Source organism: Balaenoptera physalus, assembly GCF_965194825.1.
Source record: "Balaenoptera physalus genome assembly, chromosome: 6".
NCBI lineage: Eukaryota > Metazoa > Chordata > Mammalia > Artiodactyla > Balaenopteridae > Balaenoptera > Balaenoptera physalus.
In genome coordinates, this window is record NC_138885.1 from 8,003,766 (window position 1) to 8,023,639 (window position 19,874).

The 19,874-nt window shown below is 61.6% G+C and overlaps 1 protein-coding gene across 19 annotated transcripts in view; it reads left to right on the top strand.

The window, feature by feature from the left end:
• The window catches only part of BIN1 (bridging integrator 1), a 58,723-nt gene that overhangs the window by 25,930 nt on the left and 12,919 nt on the right, over positions 1–19,874 (top strand). For 10 of the 19 annotated variants that reach the window (XM_082465889.1, XM_082465877.1, XM_082465888.1 and 7 more), the window contains exons 2-10: positions 3,111–3,191; positions 9,571–9,625; positions 9,843–9,937; positions 10,394–10,489; positions 11,548–11,655; positions 12,517–12,609; positions 16,514–16,599; positions 16,796–16,871; positions 18,238–18,320. In XM_082465889.1, the coding sequence (XP_082322015.1) occupies positions 3,111–3,191; positions 9,571–9,625; positions 9,843–9,937; positions 10,394–10,489; positions 11,548–11,655; positions 12,517–12,609; positions 16,514–16,599; positions 16,796–16,871; positions 18,238–18,320 (773 nt within the window). The remainder of the gene's footprint in view (positions 1–3,110; positions 3,192–9,570; positions 9,626–9,842; positions 9,938–10,393; positions 10,490–11,547; positions 11,656–12,516; positions 12,610–16,513; positions 16,600–16,795; positions 16,872–18,237; positions 18,321–19,874) is intronic. The other 9 variants (XM_082465890.1, XM_082465893.1, XM_082465891.1 and 6 more) reach the window with 1 other exon arrangement.

The window sequence follows — 19,874 nt, forward strand, 5'->3', positions numbered from 1 at the left end:
TCTGGCATCTTGGGATGCCATCTGTCTGGGCTGGGAGGGTGGGTTTGTGTCAGGTCCAGCCATCAACTGTGTGAAGGCTGTTCTGAAAGTCTTTTAGGGGATCCCCTGTACTTGGGTACCTACTATGGGCCAGGTACAGAGATGTTTTACAGACATGAGCCTTAAGGTGGGCACTAATGTCCTTTTTTTTTTTTTTTTTAAATTAAATAAATAAATAAATAAATTAATTACTTGGTTGCGTTGGGTCTTCATTGCTGCGCATGGGCTTTCTCTAGCTGCGGCGAGCGGGGACTACTCTTCGTTGTGGTGCGCGGGCCTCTCATTGCAGTGGCTTCTCTTGTTGTGGAGCACGGGCTCTAGGCACGTGGGCTTCAGTAGTAGTGGCACGCGGGCTTAGTGGCTCAGCGGCATGTGGGATCTTCCCGGACCAGGGCTCGAACCCGCGTCCCCTGCATTGTCAGGTGGATTCTTAACCACCGCGCCACCAGGGAAGCCCGCTAATGTCCTTTTTATTTTCCGACAAGGCACTTGAGGTTGAGAGAGACGGTCAGAGTCCCTTTTCTCAGGGTTCTTCTCACCACCTGGTGTAGTCTCACCATGGCTGCCCTCTTCTCGAGGCCTGAAGCTCTCTCTGGTGGCTTCCGCTGGCTGGGGGAAGCACACAGCTGTGTTTGATGCCTGGGGCCAGGTGTGCATGTCTGTGTGTACAGCGGGGCCTTGGCGTTCTCAGGAGCCCTGATAGCCGGGCGGGCACTGGTGACTCCACTGATGGAGGGCGTCTCCTCAGGGAGAAGGAGAGGCAGGGGGTGCACAGGCTCACTTCCCAGTCCTCCTGCCCGACGGTTCGCTCCAGTGGCCCCTGCTGACTCCTGCAGGTTCTTTCCCACCTGCAGGTTCTTCCTCTCTCTGGAGGTGGCAGGGCTGTGGGGTGGGCGTTGATGGCTGAGTAGTGTCGAGGGGGCTGGGCATCCCCGCAGCTCCGCCCTGTTCCCACGGGGCCAGCCGGATGTGGCTGCCCGGGGAATGGGGAGCCTGTGGATTGAGGGAAGTGCCCGTTTTCTTTCCTTTACTTCCTTCTTCTTTTTAAAAATCTTTTCTTGGCCACGTTGTGCGGCATGTGGGATCTTAGTTCCCTGACCGGGGATCGAACCTGCGCCCCGCCCCCATGCATTGGAAGTGTGGAGTCTTAACCACGGGACTGCCAGGGAAGTCCCAAAGTGCCCGTTTTCCTGCTCGTGGTTTTGCTTTTCTCCTCTCAGTTCGGTGTCAGCCCTTGGCATCCAGCTGCACTTCGCCCATGGAGCGTCCTGACTGTTGTAGCACAAAGCTGTTGGCGGCTGCTCCCCAGTGCGCCGCTGCCCCCGCACCCGCCACTCTCACCTTTCCTCTCCATCCTTTGCGACCTCTAGTCATCTTGAGCGACTTGAAATTCCCTGGTAACGGACCTCATCTTTCTGGTCCTCCTTGCCTTTGCTGCAAGCTCTCCCCTCTGTCTGAGCTGCCACTTCCCCCGGGAAGTCTTCCTTGATTGCCCGGCCTGGATAGGATATCCATCCTGGGCTCCCGCAGGCTCGTGTACCTCCCTCTCTCTTGGGACTGGACACACGTTTGATTGATTTGCTGCCCCAGCAGAGATGAACAGGGCTGGGCACAGAGCGGGTGTTTGGCAAGAGATGGCCGAATGCATTACATGATGAGAGAGAGCGTCTGAGAGCTGACTGGCCTCGCCCTGGCTCCTGGGCAGCTGGCGGAGGGGGGAGTGGGGCAGCACAGGCCATCCTAGGGTCAGTCAGGGGTGGGAAGGGTCCAGGCTCTGTTCTGGGGCATTCCAGCCCCATCTGGTACTCATCCCTGCCAGGGGCCCACCTGTTTGTCTCCTCCACCTGCCACCCTCACCCACTACCACCTGCTTAGTTGTTATTCTTGTTGGGTTTTGGCCGCCGTCTCTGCCGACCATCTCGGTGTTGTCCTTTTTGTTTGCCTGCCCAGGCCTGTGGAGGGGAGTCTTTACCTCCCTCTCCCCCTGCACACCCCGCCTCCTGTCTGCCTCAGTATCCCCTTTCTGTACCCCCATCTCATGTTTTTCTCTGCTGTCTTCCCATTGCCCTCACCCTTCCTTGCTCCTCTATTTTCTCTCTCTCTCTCTGCCCACAGAGAACTCTGGGATTGGAGGGAGCAGGGGCTGGGAGAGGGGAGTCCGGGAGAACCTGGTGGGCCAGCCTTTCTGGCCAGGGCTTCCTCTCAGGCTCCTGGTCCAGCTCCCTCTTTTTCTAGATCTTTCCCCCTCTCCCGGCCTTGGGTCTCTCTCTCTTTCTCTCTCTCTCTTTACCCACCTATCTCCCCATCTGTGTCCTCAATGTCCTCTCTGCTGACACAGCTGAGAAGGGACAGCTGTGACTCGCAGAGGGGCGAGTCTGCCTCTGGGATCTGGGGAGTAGAGTGTGTGGCTGTGAGCCCACGTGTGTGTGCCCTTGTGTGCCTGTGTGTGTGAATGCACGTGTGCCGGTGTCAGTGCCAGGGGTGGGAGGGAGTCTAGATATGGGCTAGAATGGGTCACAGCTGAAACTCTAGTCAGATTGGGAGCTGACTCCTAGGGATGGCAGGAGCCTGACGCCCAGCCAGCCCTCCCTGCCCTCCTGGTCCTAGGGTGGTCACTTCCCTGCCCCTCCCTCTGGTATTTATGAGCCTTGGGCCCAGGAAAAGGAGTCATGTGGGGAGGTGGGGCTGCCCCTACTGGTCCCCTCATGTTCAGCTGCCGGGGTGGGGATGGAGCACCCCGGGGTGCAGTTGTAAGGTCAGCTAGGAGGGGCGCCCGACCCCTCATACTGCTGTTTCGGTTGCTACAGCAAGTCTGTCCTAAGTGCCTCCTCTTGACTGATGGGTGAGCCCTGTGTAGAGGATGAAGAGGGTCTCAGTCCTGCGCTTGGGGGTCACAGCACCACAAGACCTCTGATGGTCCCGGTGCCCTGGGATGGGTGAATACTGGCCATGGGCCTCCCAGACCCTGGCTGGGGTGGGGAGGGGTCTGCGGTATTGGTGACGGGGCCTTCTTGGTTTGGCTACTTCCCTTCTCAGAGTAACACACTTTCTTTCTCCCTCTGCCTTGGCAGGTCCTCCAGAAGCTGGGGAAGGCGGATGAGACCAAGGATGAGCAGTTTGAACAGTGTGTCCAGAATTTCAACAAGCAGCTGGTGAGTGTGGGTGGCCCTTGGCCTTAGGGAGCCTGTGAAAATGGAACTGTGGCTGCCAGGTGGAAAATGTCAAGAGTTGAATTTGTGGGCTAGGGGAACTTGAGAAGAGGATCAGTGTGGGCTGGCGAGGTCATGGAAGACTTCTTGGAAGAGGAAGCACCGGCACTGGGTGTGGACCGTGGCGGGGGAGAGGAAGGAGGGGCAGGGGTATACCTTAGGTCCTTGGTAGCACTTAAGGTTGGGGTGGGAGCTGGCATTAGATTGTGCCCAGGCTCTGGGAGACCTTCAATGTCAAGGCAAGTGGGATCTCTAGAAGCTTCTTGTGAGGAGAGTGGTATCTGCAGGGTTTAATGTGGTAGCAGAGCAGACTGGCTTTGATTTGGGCACCGGCTGAGTGTCGACCGTGCCTGGTTGAGTGGCAAGCTCCAGGCCCGGCCATTTGTAGATGGCTTGTGGGTGCCTGTAGCAACCCTGTAAGGCAGCTGGTGTCACTGTGCCCCTTTCACAGATGAAGCAGTTGAGGCTCAGAGAAGTTGGGTGATTTGCCCAAGGCCATCCAGCTTTGGGAGTGGATTCAGACCCATACTTGTCTGATTCCAAAAACTGCAAGGGACTTGAAGGGCATCCTTAGCAATTCCTTTTACAGGCCAGGGGCCGGTGACAGGAGGGCCTTAATTATGTTGGCAGCCTGGGGGCAGTGGTTAGATCCAAGGGAGGACTTCCTGACCAGAGGTCTCTGAATACCCTGATGGGTTGTACCTGAGACCTTCCCCGCTCAGGTCTGCTAAGTCTAGAATAAGCTACTTTGGTGGCTGTGTCTGAGCATAGTAGAAGAGGGGAATGAAATGACCCTGGCAAGTCTCCCCTCACTGGGCAGGGCCAAGGAAGCAGGGGGAGAGAGCTGGGCCACGGCTCCGTGGCTTCTGCAGACCAGCCCCAGTGAGTGACAGATGGGGATGGGGGCCAGAGGAGGCCACAGGAATGGGCATGGCTGTGGGGAGTGAGGTCAGGGTCTAAGCTCTGCTGGGAAAGGGGCCAGGTGGGCCTAGACTGGGGGTTGGGAGGGCCCAGGCCTCTTCCTACTCCTTGTCCACATCTGATGCCTCAGAAATCACGGAAGGTACCCCCCAGAGCCTCTGCGGCTGGAATGGAACCTCTGGGGGAAGGGGCCTCCTGTGGAAAACTCTGACAGCCCACTGGCCAGGGGCTGGGAGCAGCTGGGAGAGGGCTGAAGAGCATGCTGGGAGAGGGCAGGGGTGCATGCTGGGAGAGGGCCGGGAGCATGCTGGGAGAGGGCAAGGGAGCAGCTGGGAGAGGGCAAAGGTGCATGCTGGGAGAAGGTCGAAGAGCATGCTGGGAGAGGGCAGGGGTGCATGCTGGGAGAGAGCCGGGAGCATGCTGGGAGAGGGCAGGAGAGCAGCTGGGAGAGGGCAGGGGTGCATGCTGGGAGAGGGCAGGGGTGCAGCTGGGAGAGGGCCAAAGAGCATGCTGGGAGAGGGCCGGGAGCATGCTGGGAGAGGGCAGGGGAGCAGCTGGGAGAGGGCAGGGGTGCAGCTGGGAGAGGGCAGGGGAGCATGCTGGGAGAGGGCAGGGGTGCATGCTGGGAGAGGGCAGGGGAGCAGCTGGGAGAGGGTAGGGGTGCATGCTGGGAGAGGGCAGGGGTGCAGCTGGGAGAGGGCCAAAGAACATGCTGGGAGAGGGCAGGGGTGCATGTTGGGAGAGGGCAGGGGAGCAGCTGGGAGAGGGCAGGGGTGCAGCTGGGAGAGGGCAGGGGAGCAGCTGGGAGAGGGCCAAAGAGCATGCTGGGAGAGGGCAGGGGTACATGCTGGGAGAGGGCAGGGGTGCAGCTGGGATAGTGCCGGGGAGCCTGCTGGGAGAGGGCCAGGGAGCATGCTGGGAGAGGGCAAGGGTGCATGCTGGGAGAGGGCAGGGGAGCAGCTGAAAGAGGGTAGGGGTGCACGCTGGGAAAGAGCCGGGTGCATGCTGGGAGAAGGAAGGGAACAGCTGGGAGGGGGCTGGGAGCATGCTGGGAGAGAGGGCTGCAGAGCAAATAGTGGGCCGGGGAGCCTGCTGGGGGAGGGCTGGGGTGCATGCTGGGAGAGGGCAGGGGAGCAGCTGGGAGAGGGCAGGGGAGCAGCTGGGAGAGGGCAGGGGAGCAGCTGAAAGAGGGTAGGGGTGCATGCTGGGATAGAGCCGGGAGCAGGCTGGGAGAAGGAAAGGAACAGCTGGGAGGGGGCTGGGAGCATGCTGGGAGAGAGGGCTGCAGAGCAAATAGTGGGCCGGGGAGCCTGCTGGGGGAGGGCCGGGGTGCCAGCTGGGAAAGGGCCCAGGACCAAGTCTACCCTCATCTGCCAGAGAAGCTGAACTGAGGGGTTTCCCAGAGCAGGGTTGGGAGCCCCCATGGCTGCTTGTCCCCCAGGCCAGTAATGTTTCAAGGCCCAGAACAGAGACATCTACTGGCTGTGTGGCTCTGTGTGAGCCCTTGCCCCTTGGGCCTCAGATTTCTCACTTGCAAAATAGAGGTTTGAACAAGAACTCTGAAGTCCCCTCTGGGTCCCTGGCTCTGGGCAAGGAGTCACTCACTGATCTTTGCCCAGAGGGGCTGGGGAGTGAGGCCAGGGCTAAAGATAGCCAGTGCTGGTGGCTCCCTGGCTGTGGACATGGGCGGTCATTTGAGCTGGTGCTCTGCCCTCAGGCTGGGTGGGGTGGTCGGCTTCTCAGGGGCCAAGGGTGGAAGCAGGGTGGGCAAATTTGAGGTCTCGTTTGAGGCTTGGGGTAACCCTCCCTTAGGAGTTAGGGCAGCTGGGCAGTTCTGGATTTGATTGGTGTGTGGAGATGACTAGGACGTGGGGGTGGGGTTCAGGATTTACAAAGGTGTGAGGGTCACTATTCTCAGGGGAGTGAATTCAGGGAGCTGCAGGGCTTGGCCGGGGGCGGGGGGGCTTGGGAAAGGCCAGGTGAAGCTTGAGCACAGGGAGCCCTGCTCTTCACCTGGGAACACCAGGCCTAGTGGGCCAGCCCTAGTTGAGTTCAGGATGGCAGGGAGTTTGGGCTTCAAGGAAGTGACTCTCCCACCCCTTCCTATGGGGGTGGGTCCTAGGAGAGGGTGCCGGTCGCCTTGCTGTCACCTGCTCTCACAGGGACCCAGTTGACACAGCTCCTCTGGGCCTGCTCAGTGTTAGTTGCAGCGTCCCTGCCCCCGCGACCCGTCCCTGCACTGTGGAACCCTGGAGGGCCCGCTCACACTCCCACCCACCTGAGTGCTTCAGACCCAGCTCAGGCCCTCCCGGAAGCCATCCTGGGTCCTCCAGGTGGCCCAAGCTCTTCCTCCTAGGAGCCACCTGGACCTTGCACCCCAGGGCTCATCGTTGCTGTTTATCTGTCACTGAGGTGGGGCAGGTCTGATTCCTTCTCATCCCCCAGGATGCACCCAGGGCTCTGCTCCAAGGGGGCATCGCTGGCTATCTGTCGTTTGAAGATCCTCTGGCATTGATTGCAGAGGGGCAAGAGTCAGCTGGAGCCAGAGAGGTCCATGCAGGGGAGGACTTCCCTGCCCCCTGGATTCCCTGGGAAGATGGGGGCTGATGTCAGGGAGGCAGGGATAGCCTTTGGAGGGAGGTTCGGGGGAACATGGGCTGCCTGCTGGCCGCCCCATGGAGCCGCACCTGCCGTTGGTCCCAGGCTGTGGTGCCCTTCCTAGACTGCCAAGTCCGGAGCCAGGAGAGCAGGCTGAGGGGCAGTGGCTCCAGAACTTTATCCTTCCCCCAGCTGCTCTGCAAGGCGTTTGTCAGAGCCCAGGAGCCTCCGGAGAGTTGTTTCTCAGAGCCAGTGTGGAGGGGAGCTGGCTTGGGCGCCCGCCTGAGGAGGCAGCTGGCTGGGGGCCCCGGGGTGGGGGGCATCGACCCTGGGACCAGCTGCAGTTGGCACAGGGCGGGCCTTGCACATCTGTACCCAGCGTGCCTGCTCACAGCGTGGCCTTGTTTGGGAAGCACAAGGGGCCCTGGTACGGCCTGAAGCCTGGGCCTGAAGCCTGGGCAAGCGTGGCAACCCACCCCACGGGCGACCCCTTTCTCAGGGGGCATTGGAGACAGACGCTGGGGGACGGTGGGGAGGGGAGTGAGATGATGGAGGCTAAGCTGGGTCTGGAAGATTCTGTGACATCAGATGAACACAATGACATCACATCACAAACATACTTAAATCTTCATCTCTACCACCAAAGCACTGAATTGTGAAGACTGGGAAGGCTGCATCAGGAATGGGGTGGACCCTTCCTTGTCCCCCAGTCCCGTGGGGTCCACATGCGATCCCTGAGGGAATTCCAGAGAGGTTTGAATGCTTGTGGATTGGCTTTTTGTTTCGTACTTTAATCTTTAATCAGCACACCTCAAACTTGGATGTTTCTAAGAATTATGTGAGGCCAGGGTTTTATACTCCAAAACTCCACTGAAGGAGTTTTGGAGAGGGTTTCCTTTTTTTAAATGTGATGTGCTGAAACCCTACTTGCACGGTGTCTCTGCTGTCCCATGGAGGCATTCGTCATAACGAGTAGGCAGCTGCCTGTTCCGGCCCCTTCGTGACCCATTCAGCAAACTGGGGCCTGAGTGGCCAGGTCTTGGAGGTTCTTGCCGGCACTGGGAGAGCCTGTGTGACCCTGGGCAAGTCATGCAACCTCTCAGTTTCCTCTTCATTAGGTGGAAACAGTGGTGTTGAGAGCTGGTGTGTGGAAAGTGCCGGCCCCACTGAGCAGCTGCTGCCCGGAGCTCTGAGGACACCAGGGCAGGAGGAAAGGGCTCTGGCTGTAAAGAGGGGGGCCTGTTTGCAGGGGGACAGGAGAGGTTTGAGGGTGCTGGGGGTGAGCCTGTGCAGGGGGGCTGGGTCCCTGCCTGCCCTCGGCTGGAGGCTTGACCTGCAGGGGTGGACCACCACCTTCCGTCTCCTGCGGGAGCTCCAGGCTGGCCGGGTGGAGCTCTGGAGGGGCACAGGTCTCCTGGGACTGTGGCTCGATGCTGTCATCTATCTAACCCTCCACCAGGGGGAGGGACTTCAAAACAAGGTGTCACTGAGGCGGAGGCTGGTGTCAGGGTAGGGAGAGCCCAGGAGGTCAGCCTCGCGCTGTGCCGTTCACGGCCCTCCAGAGGCCCCGGTCTCCTGTGTCCCCCTGGGTCTCCCGTCATCGTCCTCAGTGTACAGCCCACTTCCTGAGTCTGGCTGGCCTTCACGACCTCGGGCCCTGCCCAGCTCGCTTAAGCCATTTCCCTGAAGGCCTGTGATGTGCCAGGCGCCCCTGCAGGCACTCGACGCACATTTGCTTGTGGTCTCCCAGGCTGGGGTCATTCGACCCAGCTGACAGGCAAGGAGACCGAGGCTGAGAGAGGCTACGTGTCTGGTAAGGGACAGAGCCGGGTCTTCACGGCCCCAAAGCCTATGTGTGCTTTCTCCCCCTTTCCACACGGCTTCTGAAAACTTCAGCATCTCCCTGGCGGTGGTCTCAGACCTTCCCCGCTGGCCTCAGCCTGCTCACCCCTCCTCGCACCTGGAGCTCAGCTTTCCTGCTCCTGCCCTCTGTGGTGCTGATGGCCAGAGGGAGTTGACGCTGTGCCTGTGGTTCCACCCTCTCTGCTGGCCCTGCCTGCTGTGCCAGGAAGCCCCGGGAGCTGCCCTCCCAGCTCAGGGTGCTTCACTCCCTGGTGCATTCTCCTTCATCTCCCTTTCCTCCTCCATCTTCCCTCTCAGCTGGGCCAGTGTCCCGAGAGGCCTGGACATGACCCCCACACTTCTCTGCACTCCTTCCAAAGGCCTCCCCTTCCGGACCTCTCCTCTCCCCATCAGAACCCTCCTGACCCTGGTGGGATGCAGTGGGAGTCCGCTGGCCTCAGGCACCGACCACCTAAGCTTTCAGGACAAGGTGCTGGGTGGTTCCTGTACCCCCGGTCGTGTTCCTCGGCTTGTTGGTCGCCTGGTTCATGGTTACCCGAGGGCAGGCCTGCCACACGCTGGTCCCATCCTACACCTGGGCTGTGCGTGTGTGTGGCCTTCGGCCGTGCTCCAGTGTCTCGTCCAGGGTGGAGGGGTCTCTGTCTTCTTGCCTTCCTCACAGGGCTGAGAATAGTGTCTGAGAGAGAAGGTGCGGACACCCTTGGGTGACTGTTCCTTCGGGCACAGGGCTCCTGAGAGGGAGCTCAGTGTGTCAGTGGCCAGAGAGGTGATAGCTGCCATGCCCTGGCGTGGGGCGTTTTCCTATCTGGTATCCTGTAGGCCCCCAGTGCCTTGCCGTGGACAGCCCATCCGTGGCGGGTGTCCATGAGGTGCAGGAGGCAGAGGGCAGGTGTGGGCTGTGCCGCAGGCCCTCACCTTCTTCTCGTCTGCCTCTTTGCAGACGGAGGGCACCCGGCTGCAGAAGGATCTCCGGACCTACCTGGCCTCAGTCAAAGGTAAGGGGCAGACCTGGCCTGGATGGGTGGGCCTCCTGGGACGCAGAGAGGGGGCCCGCCCCATGTGGAGCTGATGGGCGCAGAGCTGGGAAGGGGCAGCAGTCAGGGATGTCCACCTACCTCCTGGGACTTCAGGGGTGGGGCAAGGGTAAACTCCCCACCCCCCAATCAGGGGTCCAAATGGCCCTGGCTGCAGCATGGCCCTTCTGCCCCACAGCCATGCATGAGGCCTCCAAGAAGCTGAACGAGTGCCTGCAGGAGGTGTACGAGCCTGACTGGCCTGGCAGGGATGAGGCGAACAAGATTGCTGAGGTGAGTGTGGGACCGGTGGCCTCGGCCCTTCCCCAAGGGCCCTTCTGACCTCAGCTGGCTGCCCGTCGCACCCTACTGGTCCCCACATGCTGTGTGCTCTTGGGCAAGTCCACCTCCCTCTCTCAGGGTCCATTTTCTCCTCTGACAGCCCTCGTGCTGAGACGGGTTTCCTGATGAGATCCTGAGGCACCTCTCCTCTCTGTGTTGTGTCTCCTGGCTCAGGAAGCCTCCCTCCCCGGCCCCACCAGCCCCGGGCTTATCTGATCCTCGTGGTCACCTTGTGAAAAGGCAGGAGGTGTGACCCCATTTTACAGACGAGGAGGCTGAGGCTCTGAGGAGCTGCCCAGCCGGGAAGCGACGGGGCCGAGCTGGCCCCCGGGCCCCTGGGAGGTGAGAGCCGGGCCGGCTGTGGGCCAGCTCCCCCGGTGCACACTGCTGTGCTCTTGCCTCCTGCAGAACAATGACCTGCTCTGGGTGGATTACCACCAGAAGCTGGTGGACCAGGCGCTGCTGACCATGGACACGTACCTGGGCCAGTTCCCTGACATCAAGGTGAGAGGCGCTTGGCCTGTCCACCCTGCTTCGGCCTGGCAGCCTGTGTCGGGGAGCTGGGGAGGGAGAGAGGGACGGGGGTGCCGGGGCGGGGGAGAGGGCAGCCCGGGGCTGAAGGCAGGCCTCCCGCCTCGCCTGACACAGGGCTGCTCCCTCTGAGACCAGCCTGCCAGCCCCCAGAGCTGGGCCTTTCTGAGCTGGAAGCCCTGTACCTTTGGGTCTCCAGACTATGGAAAGAGACCGCACGGGGCATGTAAGTGTGTGGCCGTGTCCCTGTGGAGTGCCTGCAGGGTTGATGAGGTGTACTAAGGGGCTGGAGGGCCTGGGCATGTGTGCCCTGTGCTAGGCTCTGTGTGCTTGGAAGGGAAGGCGTGTATAGTTGTGCGTGTCGCCTCTTCCCTGGGTGTATTTGTGCGACTTCGCGTGTTCAAAAAGCCAGCTGCCTTTGCTGGGCCCGGGTGAGTTAGGACCCGTCAGTGGGCCAGGATCTCCGCCGAGGTGACTGGGACCGCAGGTACTCCGGACGTGAAAGCAGAGTTGTGTGGAGCTCAGGTGGTGACCGTAGTGCTGGACCCGATCCCCTGGGTGGTTGGGTGCGGGGGTCCCACTCCACGCTGGCCCCCTCGGCCACCCAGTGCAGATGCCTCAGGCTCCCAAAGGTGCCTTACGGGGAGAGTAGGAGGGAGGCAGGTGGTGGTGGCCCAGGGGGAGAGAAGCCCGAGGCCCAGGAGGCCTCTTTAAGGAGCTGAGGGCCAAGGGAGGAGAGGCTCATCGGACACGGCTGGCAGGAACTGACAAAAACGGTTCACTGTTGCGAGGACCTCCATATGAGAAAGCACCGCAGAGGGCACGGACTGCCTCGAAGGGTGAGCTCTTGGCCACCAGAAACGTCCGAGAGACAGTCTCAGGCACGTGTTAGACGGACTTGAGCCTGCAGTCGGCTGCCCTGAGCCCTCCGGGTGCATCTGGGTCACCGTGCCCGTGACCCAGTTTCCCCGGGTCAGCATGTCAGCGTGGGCGCCAGGCCCTGTTCAGCCCCCTCCTCCTCTGTCCCCCAGTCACGCATCGCCAAGCGCGGGCGGAAGCTGGTGGACTTCGACAGTGCCCGGCACCATTACGAGTCCCTCCAAACGGCCAAAAAGAAGGATGAAGCCAAAATTGCTAAGGTAAGGCTGGGGGTGTTGGGTGCTGCCGGGGAGTCTCCAGGGAGGGGCAGCAGGGCCGCAGGGGTCCCAGGTACCCCAACCCCAACCCCGGGGAGCCGTCTTCCTGTGCTGCGTTCACCGCACCCTTTGCAGGCTTGTTTGTCACTGCGCCCTGGCCTGCGGGCATCTTCAACGCCCTTGCCAGATGGCTTCACGGCTGGGGACTAGTCCCGGTTGGTCGTTCTGGCCGAAGAGCTGGGGTGGGGACGGCGCTGGGCCCAGGGCCTGAGTGAGAGGCTTTTGTGGGTCCCTGGGTGAGGCCCCCCTCCTGGCCCATCCCGTAGTGCCGCCCTGGCCCCTGGCCCCTCCGCCTGCTCTGAGGCTGCTTTCCAGGATGAGAACAGGCCTGGCTTGGGTTTCACTGGCCCAGCCCCTCCCGGCCTGGCGTGCTCTGGCTGGAATTCCTTCACCGGATCCCAGGCGACCCTGACACAGCTGGAACAAGCCGGGGGTGGGGGGTGGGGTGAAGGTTGCACACACACTCTCCAGGTGAGGGTCTGAGGGCGGAGCCCCCCGCCCAGCCCGGGGCAGGACTGCGCTTGCTGAGCCCCTCTGCCCCTGCTAACGATTCTCACATTTTGCTTTGCAGTTGGAGTTCACCCCCTTCTCCGCCCCGCTCGGGGCACCCCTTAATTCTCAGCCTCGGGGCCTTTACCTGCTCTGGGGGGCCGGCCCTCTGGAGGGTGGCAGGTGTCTGTCACTGCACTGGAGACTGTTTGGACGTGGTGTTTAATGTCTGTGTCTCTGTTTCTTTCTCCCCACCTCCCTCCTGTTTCTCTATGCTCCTTGGCCTTGACCTTGACCTCCCCTCCCCACCCCCAGCCTGTCTCGCTGCTTGAGAAAGCCGCCCCCCAGTGGTGCCAAGGCAAACTGCAGGCTCATCTCGTAGCTCAAACTAACCTGCTCCGAAATCAGGTGACACTGGCTTCTAACCTTGCACGTGCTGGCACTTTCTGGTTTGTCGTCCTGTCCTTGGTGCTGGGTGGTGCTGGGCGCCCATCTGCCCAGACGCCCTGGGTGGGTGGGGGGAGCGGGGGAGGGCTCCTCCAGGGTTGGGAGGCAGGGCTGTTTTCATATGTCTCTGCTGCGAGAGCTCCTGCTTCTGAGATCTGAGGTCCAATGCAGGAAGCGGACAGAGGCTGGGGGCTCTGGGTGACCTGGGATGGGCCCACCTCTGTTGCGTGGTGCCCGGGGCTCTGGTCGTCCTGGGACCGACACTGAAATCCTAGCCTCCAGGAGCCCAGAAAAACCTCGGAACCTTTGTCCTCTGTGAGGGCTCTTGCGGGGAGGGCTGTGGTGTCTTTAATGCATTGTCCTTCAAGCTTCATAAGAAACTGTGAGGTTGCCCTGAATTTACAGAGGAGACAAACCTGCCCAGAGAGGCAGAGTCTCCTGCCCAGGGTCTCAGAGCCGCTTAGTGCCTGAGTTGGGGCTCACCCGACTCAAGCCCTGGGTCATTATCTTGGCTCCCTGGCCCGGGGCTCCATGTGGGTGGTCCTGCCACAGCTGGCCAGAGTCACGGTGACCCTTGTAAGTGGACCTGTAGGCCCCATGGTGCCCCTGGAAGGGACGCTGGGAAGGCTCTTCGGTCTGGCTGGGATGCTGAGACCTGGAGCCGAGAGGATTGGCTCTTTGGGAATTTCATGGAGGGCAAACAGTCCACATCACAGTGGTCCCTGAGGGCTTCCTGGAGGAGGCTCTTTGTACGAAAGTCGTCGTGAGTGATAACTACTATCCTGGCAACACCTCGGAATGGGCCGGGTCCTGGGTGAGCACAGTGTGGCCGAGGCCCACGATGCAGTGCCCTGGGAGAGGTGGCCTCGTGGTTCTCAGTCCGCTGAAACTGACCAGGCTGTAGCACCCCTTCGTGGTCCTGGGGTGGGGGCAGGCGACAGAGGCCCCACCCAGGAGGTGGGGTTTCGCTCTGGGCAGCTGCCCCCTTTTACCTGGGCCACGCTCTGATTTCCTCACCTTCAACCCACACGTATTGAATGCCTGTGATATGGAGAACTCTGGGCTCCGCGTGGGCTTGTGGCTACTGCTGCCTGATGTCTTTTAGGCCAAAGCTGTGGGCCGACTTTGGAGGCACTGAGCTGTTCACAGCCTCACCTCTCCAGGGTCTGCGGGAAATGGCCGGGGGAGTCTTGGACCAGGCCCGTGTCCTCCCCTGCTGCAGGAGGTGGAGGAGGGCCGAGGGGCTGGAGTGGCCTGTCCTGCCTGTAGAGTTCAGGACTTCTGGCTGGAGGGGGAATGGGGCCACTCACCCAGAGCCAGGATTTCTGCATAATTTTCCCTGAGACGGGTTTGGCACGGTTGCCAGGTGAACATTTTTGTCCTGTGGGAGAAGCCCCTGGGAGACTGTGGGGCTTGGGGTGGTGGCCGTGGCCGCTTTGGGGCTCCCGGGATGGGTGTGGCTGGGGATCCTGCTGGAGGGCCCCCAGGCCCCCGCCCTGGAGGATTGGCCCCGGAGGATCGCTGGGGGAGGCCAAGGCACAGGATCTCATCTTTGCATGTTGGACTGCAGATGTTTCGCCTTTCGGCCAAATTGACATTCCCATTTGGATCCAGTTTTCTTTTGAGCCTCTCCTCCTTCTGCCCCACCCTGCCTCACGCCTGGCTGGAGGCTGGGGAGCCTTCAGGCCTTTGGCTGGCAGTGAGCTGGGGCACTTGGGGTCCCGGGGCTGCCCTGCTGGCTGACTTGACTTTGGGGAGACAGTGCCACCTCCTGAGTCTGTGCTCTCCTGAGCCGGCCAGCTCCGGACGTCCCCTGGGCTGGTTCCGAGCTGCTCTCCATGTGTGCTGGGGCCTCCCCAAACCTGCCTGTAGGGCCCCGGGGCCCTGCTGCATGGCGAGCTTTCCCACTGCTCTCCATGTCCGCCGGCGTGTAGTGGAGCCACCAGGGCTGCAGGGCCTCCCCAGCAATGGACAGCTCTCCCCCCACCTCCTGCCACCCCTGGTGTTTCTGAAAGAGCCAGGATATGAGGAATGTGACTCAAAGGGAATAAAAGACACAGGCCCTGACTTCTAGGAACTCTAAAACGGAGCCACCCTGCCCTTTGCCGCATTGCTGGGTGTGTGAACAGCGCTTGCTGCACAGCTACGAGCCGCTGTGCTGTTTGCCACCGTCTTGGCTAGGCTTGTCCATTTGGGGAGTTAGGACCAGCATCGTGGGGACCAGAGCGGTGGTCTCTGTGGCTGCAGGAGCCGGGGCGGTCAAGGTGGTCCTGGAGGATGTGGGACTTGAGCTGGCCTGTGGGTACTTGGGTGGGAGGCCCACGTGACAGTGCGAGGTGCTAGAGGCTGGAAGTGTGGGTAGTAGCCCCCCATCAGGCACTGGGATTCTCAGAGGACTGAGGCAGGGATGATGTGGCCCATGGCCTGGAGGGCACTGCAGATCTGGCCCATTCCAGGAGGGGCCCGAGGCATGCATGCTTAGAGACATTTCTTTTATTTCCTATTCTCCCTTTAATTTTTTTTTTGGATAATATTTGTTTTTATTAGTCTTCTGTGGACTCCCTTTAATTTTTAAATGAGATTTTAAAAAGTGAGGCGAGGCGCTCTTGCTCACTCTAGCAAGTTCCAGCAACCTGAAGGTCATGTAGTCAGGAGCATGGTGGCCCTTCTTCCCTCCAAATCCCACCCCCAAATTCACCACGGCTTGGCCCCGGCACAGCGGGGGGTAGGCCCTGACTCGGGCTGATGCTGGCGCCTGAAGCTGGGTGGGACAGCTGGGGGGCTCAAGTTGGATGGGGCAGCTTGGGTGTGCTCTGTGGCAGTGTGGCGGTTCCAGCCAGTTGGCCTTCGAACGTGAGGCTGCTGGAGGGGAGTTTTCTCCTGGGCGGGGCCTCCACGTTCGTTCCTGGGCTGTGACTCAGAGCCTGAATCCAAGTCAACCCCCCTGAATCACTGTTTCCTGCAGCGCCCTCCGGAATGTGCTAGCCGAGCCCTTTCTGGGGCCGGGGTCTGTGACTCACCCCTACCCTGGGCTCAGCCCTCGCCAAGCTCCTTTCTTGGGCTCTGTGATGGGGTCTTAGCGCCACCGCCTGGTGGGTGTGGGCAGGCCTGGAGGGCGCCCGGCCGGCGCCCGGTCCCCAGGCCTTGGGAGTGGGTGCAGGCCCCCTGCCCAGCAGCCCGGCTCCCTCCTCCCCTGCCTCTCCCCTGCCTCTCGTGGACGTGTCCGATCTGCTGCCTCTGGCCTCAGTCTGGTCGGGAAGGGTCACAGAGGAGAGAGGGGTCGGGAGAGGGTAGGAAAGACTCTCCCAGGGAGGCCAAGTCAGGCTGGTGGTTGAGGCTGAGTAGGGACAGACCTGGGAGAGGAGGGAAGGAACAGTCAGAGGGGCCGGGCTGGCGCGGTCTGGGGCCAGAGAGCTGGGCGGCATGCGGACTCCTCGCCTGAGAGAGGTTCCCCTGGAAGTGAGCAGGGTCCCCGCTGGCTGGGTCTGGGGCCTCTGCCCCTTCCTGTGCCCCAGCCCCCTTTGTCCCTTGTCTCATGCCTTCTTGGCTGTGCTGCCCCCTCACCTCCTTCTTGGCGCACCTGGGCCAGATGCGGGGGGGTGGGGAGGGGGTTCTCCCTTTGGCCATGGCTGCTCTGCCCGCCCCTGCCCGGAATGCCCCCGACGGGCCTGGCTGCAGGGGCCCGAGGGGCTGCATGGGGAGGTCTGCCCGGGCGTCCACATCCACTTCAACCTCCATCTTGCCCGAGCCCTGGTCCTGTGCATTGCGGGGGGGGGGGGGGCAGGGTCTTGGGGTGGGCCTGGCCTAGCCTGGGTGGGCTGGGACAGAGGCCCGGCAGAGGGGAATGACCCATCCCGCCCCCCAGGCCGAGGAGGAGCTCATCAAAGCCCAGAAGGTGTTTGAGGAGATGAATGTGGATCTGCAGGAGGAGCTGCCGTCCCTGTGGAACAGGTGAGGGGCGGGAGGTGGCGGGCTGAGCCTCGGCCGCCCTCCCCTCCTGAGGCGGCATGGCCATTCTGCCTGCCCTGCTCCGTGCCCTCCCAGGGCTGGGTCCGGTGAGGGTGGAGGCGAAGCAGCCCGTGTGGCTCTCCTGGGCTGCCCACCCTGACCTGCAGTTCACCTGGCCCTTCTTCCCTCCCCGCTGCAGCCGTGTGGGTTTCTATGTCAACACGTTTCAGAGCATCGCAGGCCTGGAGGAGAACTTCCACAAGGAGATGAGTAAGGTAGTGCCCCTGGGCTGTGCTCCACCTGCCAAGGGCCAGGGTCAGAGGCATGGGTGGGCCGAGCTTCCTCTTCCCTGCTGGGGTTGGACACATGCTGGTGACCACAGAGGGACCCTCTGGGCCCCTGAGAAACAGTGTCAGGGCCCAGTCCTCAAGGAACAGAGTGTCAGGGCCCAGTGGGAGCTGCTGGGTGCTCTGGGGAGGCTGCGAGTGGGCCCCAGGGGTCCAGCCCCGGCCCCCTCCCTGCTCCCAGTTCTATTCTCCTTGCCTGGGCGGAGCCCGCCACCCTCAAACTGGAAACGTGCTCTCAGGCAGCCTTGGCCCAGGGAGCTCAGTGTCAGAAAATGGTGGCAGTTTTCCAATTTGTAGACAGATAATAAATAAATTACTAAAATTTTCCCAATTAAAAAAATGTGTTTTCATGTTTCTTAAGACACTGAAACAAGTCTGCTCTATCTATAGAATCTGGCGTAAGAAGGGGTCGGATTAGCTAAAATTCCTATGTTGTGTTGTCTTCATTTTGATTAAACTGGCAGTTAAGCTGCAAAGCTGAGGTGGAGAAACCTGGCGTTGGCAGCTCCCTCCCTCCCTGTGCCATGGGTGGACCTGACTTTGTCTCCTGGGCCCAGAGGAATGAAGTGACTGTGGGGCATTCCAGGCCCAGGGCAGGAGGAGGGCTTTTGCCAGCTTGGGGCCTGTCCTGAGTGGCCACCCTCAGTATGGTTTCCTGCCTGGTAGGCCTTCTCTTTCCTTCCTACTTTTTCTTCTTCCCTTCAAAGATTTGAGACAACTTGTAAAAAAATTTAAAAAAACAGAGAGAGGTGTTTTGGGAAGAAAGCATTTATGTAAAGTGGGAGGAAAATTCAGCTCTGGGCTTCCTAGTGGCTAAAGCAGAGGGAAGTATGCTCAGTAAAGAGAATCACGAGGTGCATGGGGTAAACCCCTCGTCTTGCCTGGGCTTTTGGTGAGACCTCTGGCAGTTGTAACGTGGCCTGAAAGCATCTTGGCAAGTGATTTAACAATTAGGATCAACAGTTAATTTGCAAAAACAATTGAAAAAAAATAAAAACAGTACCTATGGGGCATTTTTGGGAAATGCCTGTAAGTAGGAAGAAGAAAAAGGTGGTCCCAGAAACAGTAGCTGTTCGCAGGGCAGCCCACTGCCTCCTCCTTTTTTCCTGTGGGTTTTCTGGGACAGGTGTGCTGGTTCCCTGCCCCCAGTGATGGGGAGAGAAGAGCTTGCTCCTGGCTGGGGCAGGGGCACAGGGGCGGGGCTGGTCGGGAGGAAGAGAAGCAGGGATGTCACTAGGGAGAGAGGGGGCTGCTCGGTGGCCCCCACCCAGCCGGCTTGCCATCCCTCCTGCAGCTCAACCAGAACCTCAGCGATGTGCTGGTCAGCCTGGAGAAGCAGCACGGGAGCAACACCTTCACGATCAAGGCCCAGCCCAGGTGAGTGACGCGCCCCCGGCCCCTACAGAGGGCTGCTGGGGGCTGAGGGAGGTGTGGTCCGGGGCTGGGCTCTTTGCCGGGGTCCTTTCTGGCTTGGCCTCGCTGTGCTCAGGGGAGCAGGTGAGGGCGCCCCTGCTCCTCCACGCCGTGTCCCACCTGGGAAGGAGCTATCCCGGGCAGCCTGCAGCTCCCCTGCCTGGACCTGGCTTCCCTATCTGAGGGGCAGCAGTCAGGGTGCCTGTGCAGCTTTGCAGCTGGGCCCGGGGACTAAATGATTCAGCCCAACGGGAAGGGAGCCTCCTCGTAGAGCGGGGGCGTGGCCCCAACCTTATCCAAGTCCCCGATGTGGGGGGGGCGGAACGGACGACCTTGTTCCTGCCCTCTGCCTGGAGGGGAGCCCTGCTTCCTGAGGGGAGAGCTCCAGGGAGGAGGGGAAACACCCGGCCCTCGGCTGTGGCCCGTGGGAAACCACAGCAAGTCCGAGATCTCCCTTCCTTTCTGTCCGTGAGCTGCTGTGCATTGCAGCACAGCGTGGAGAGCAGCGGGGCACCTCGCCCTCCTCGTCTACAAGGCGGGGTGATTGCGTCTGGTTCTTGGGGTAATTGGGGTGTCCCCTAGGAGGAGGAGGGCAGTCAACATTCAGTGAAATGTCACCGTTCCTCTTCTCCCCTGAAAGCACAGTACGTGTGAGGGAGGGAGCGGCCCACAGGGTGCCCTGGGGGCAATAAAGGCCAAAACGTGTTTCCCAGGTCACCGCCTGGCCTGGAGGTCATGGTGGCGCGTCCAGGGTGGGTGAGGAGGGTGGAGGGCGCCGCCACCCTGGGCAGTGCAGGCAGCGGGGGCCAGGCCGCCTTGGGAAGGGGCTGGTCTGAGGGGAGAGGAAGGGCTGTGGGGGCTTGTGAGCCTCCTTTGCAGCAAAGTGGGCAGCCAGGATGCCACCTCTCCCAGGGCCCCCCGCCGGCCCGCTGATCCCGGTCCTTGGGCCCCAGAGCTCCTGTGGCTGGACCCTGGGCAGGCAGGGCAGGGCGGGTGGCAGAGCTCCTGTGGCTGGACCCTGGGCAGGGCAGGGTGGGCGGGTGGCAGAGCTCCTGTGGCTGGACCCCGGGCAGGCAGGGCAGGGCGGGTGGCAGAGCTCCTGTGGCTGGACCCTGGGCAGGGCAGGGTGGGCGGGTGGCAGAGCTCCTGTGGCTGGACCCCGGGCAGGGCAGGGCGGGCGAGTGGCAGAGCTCCTGTGGCTGGACCCCGGGCAGGGCGGGCGGGTGGCAGAGCTCCTGTGGCTGGACCCCAGGCAGGGCGGGCGGGTGGCAGAGCTCCTGTGGCTGGACCCCGGGCAGCACGGGCGGGTGGGTGGCAGAGCTCCTGTGGCTGGACCCCGGGCAGGGCAGGGCAGGCGGGTGGCAGAGCTCCTGTGGCTGGACCCCGGGCAGGGCAGGGCGGGCGGGTGGCAGAGCTCCTGTGGCTGGACCCCGGGCAGCGCGGGCGGGTGGCAGAGCTCCTGTGGCTGGACCCCGGGCAGGGCAGGGCAGGCGGGTGGCAGAGCTCCTGTGGCTGGAC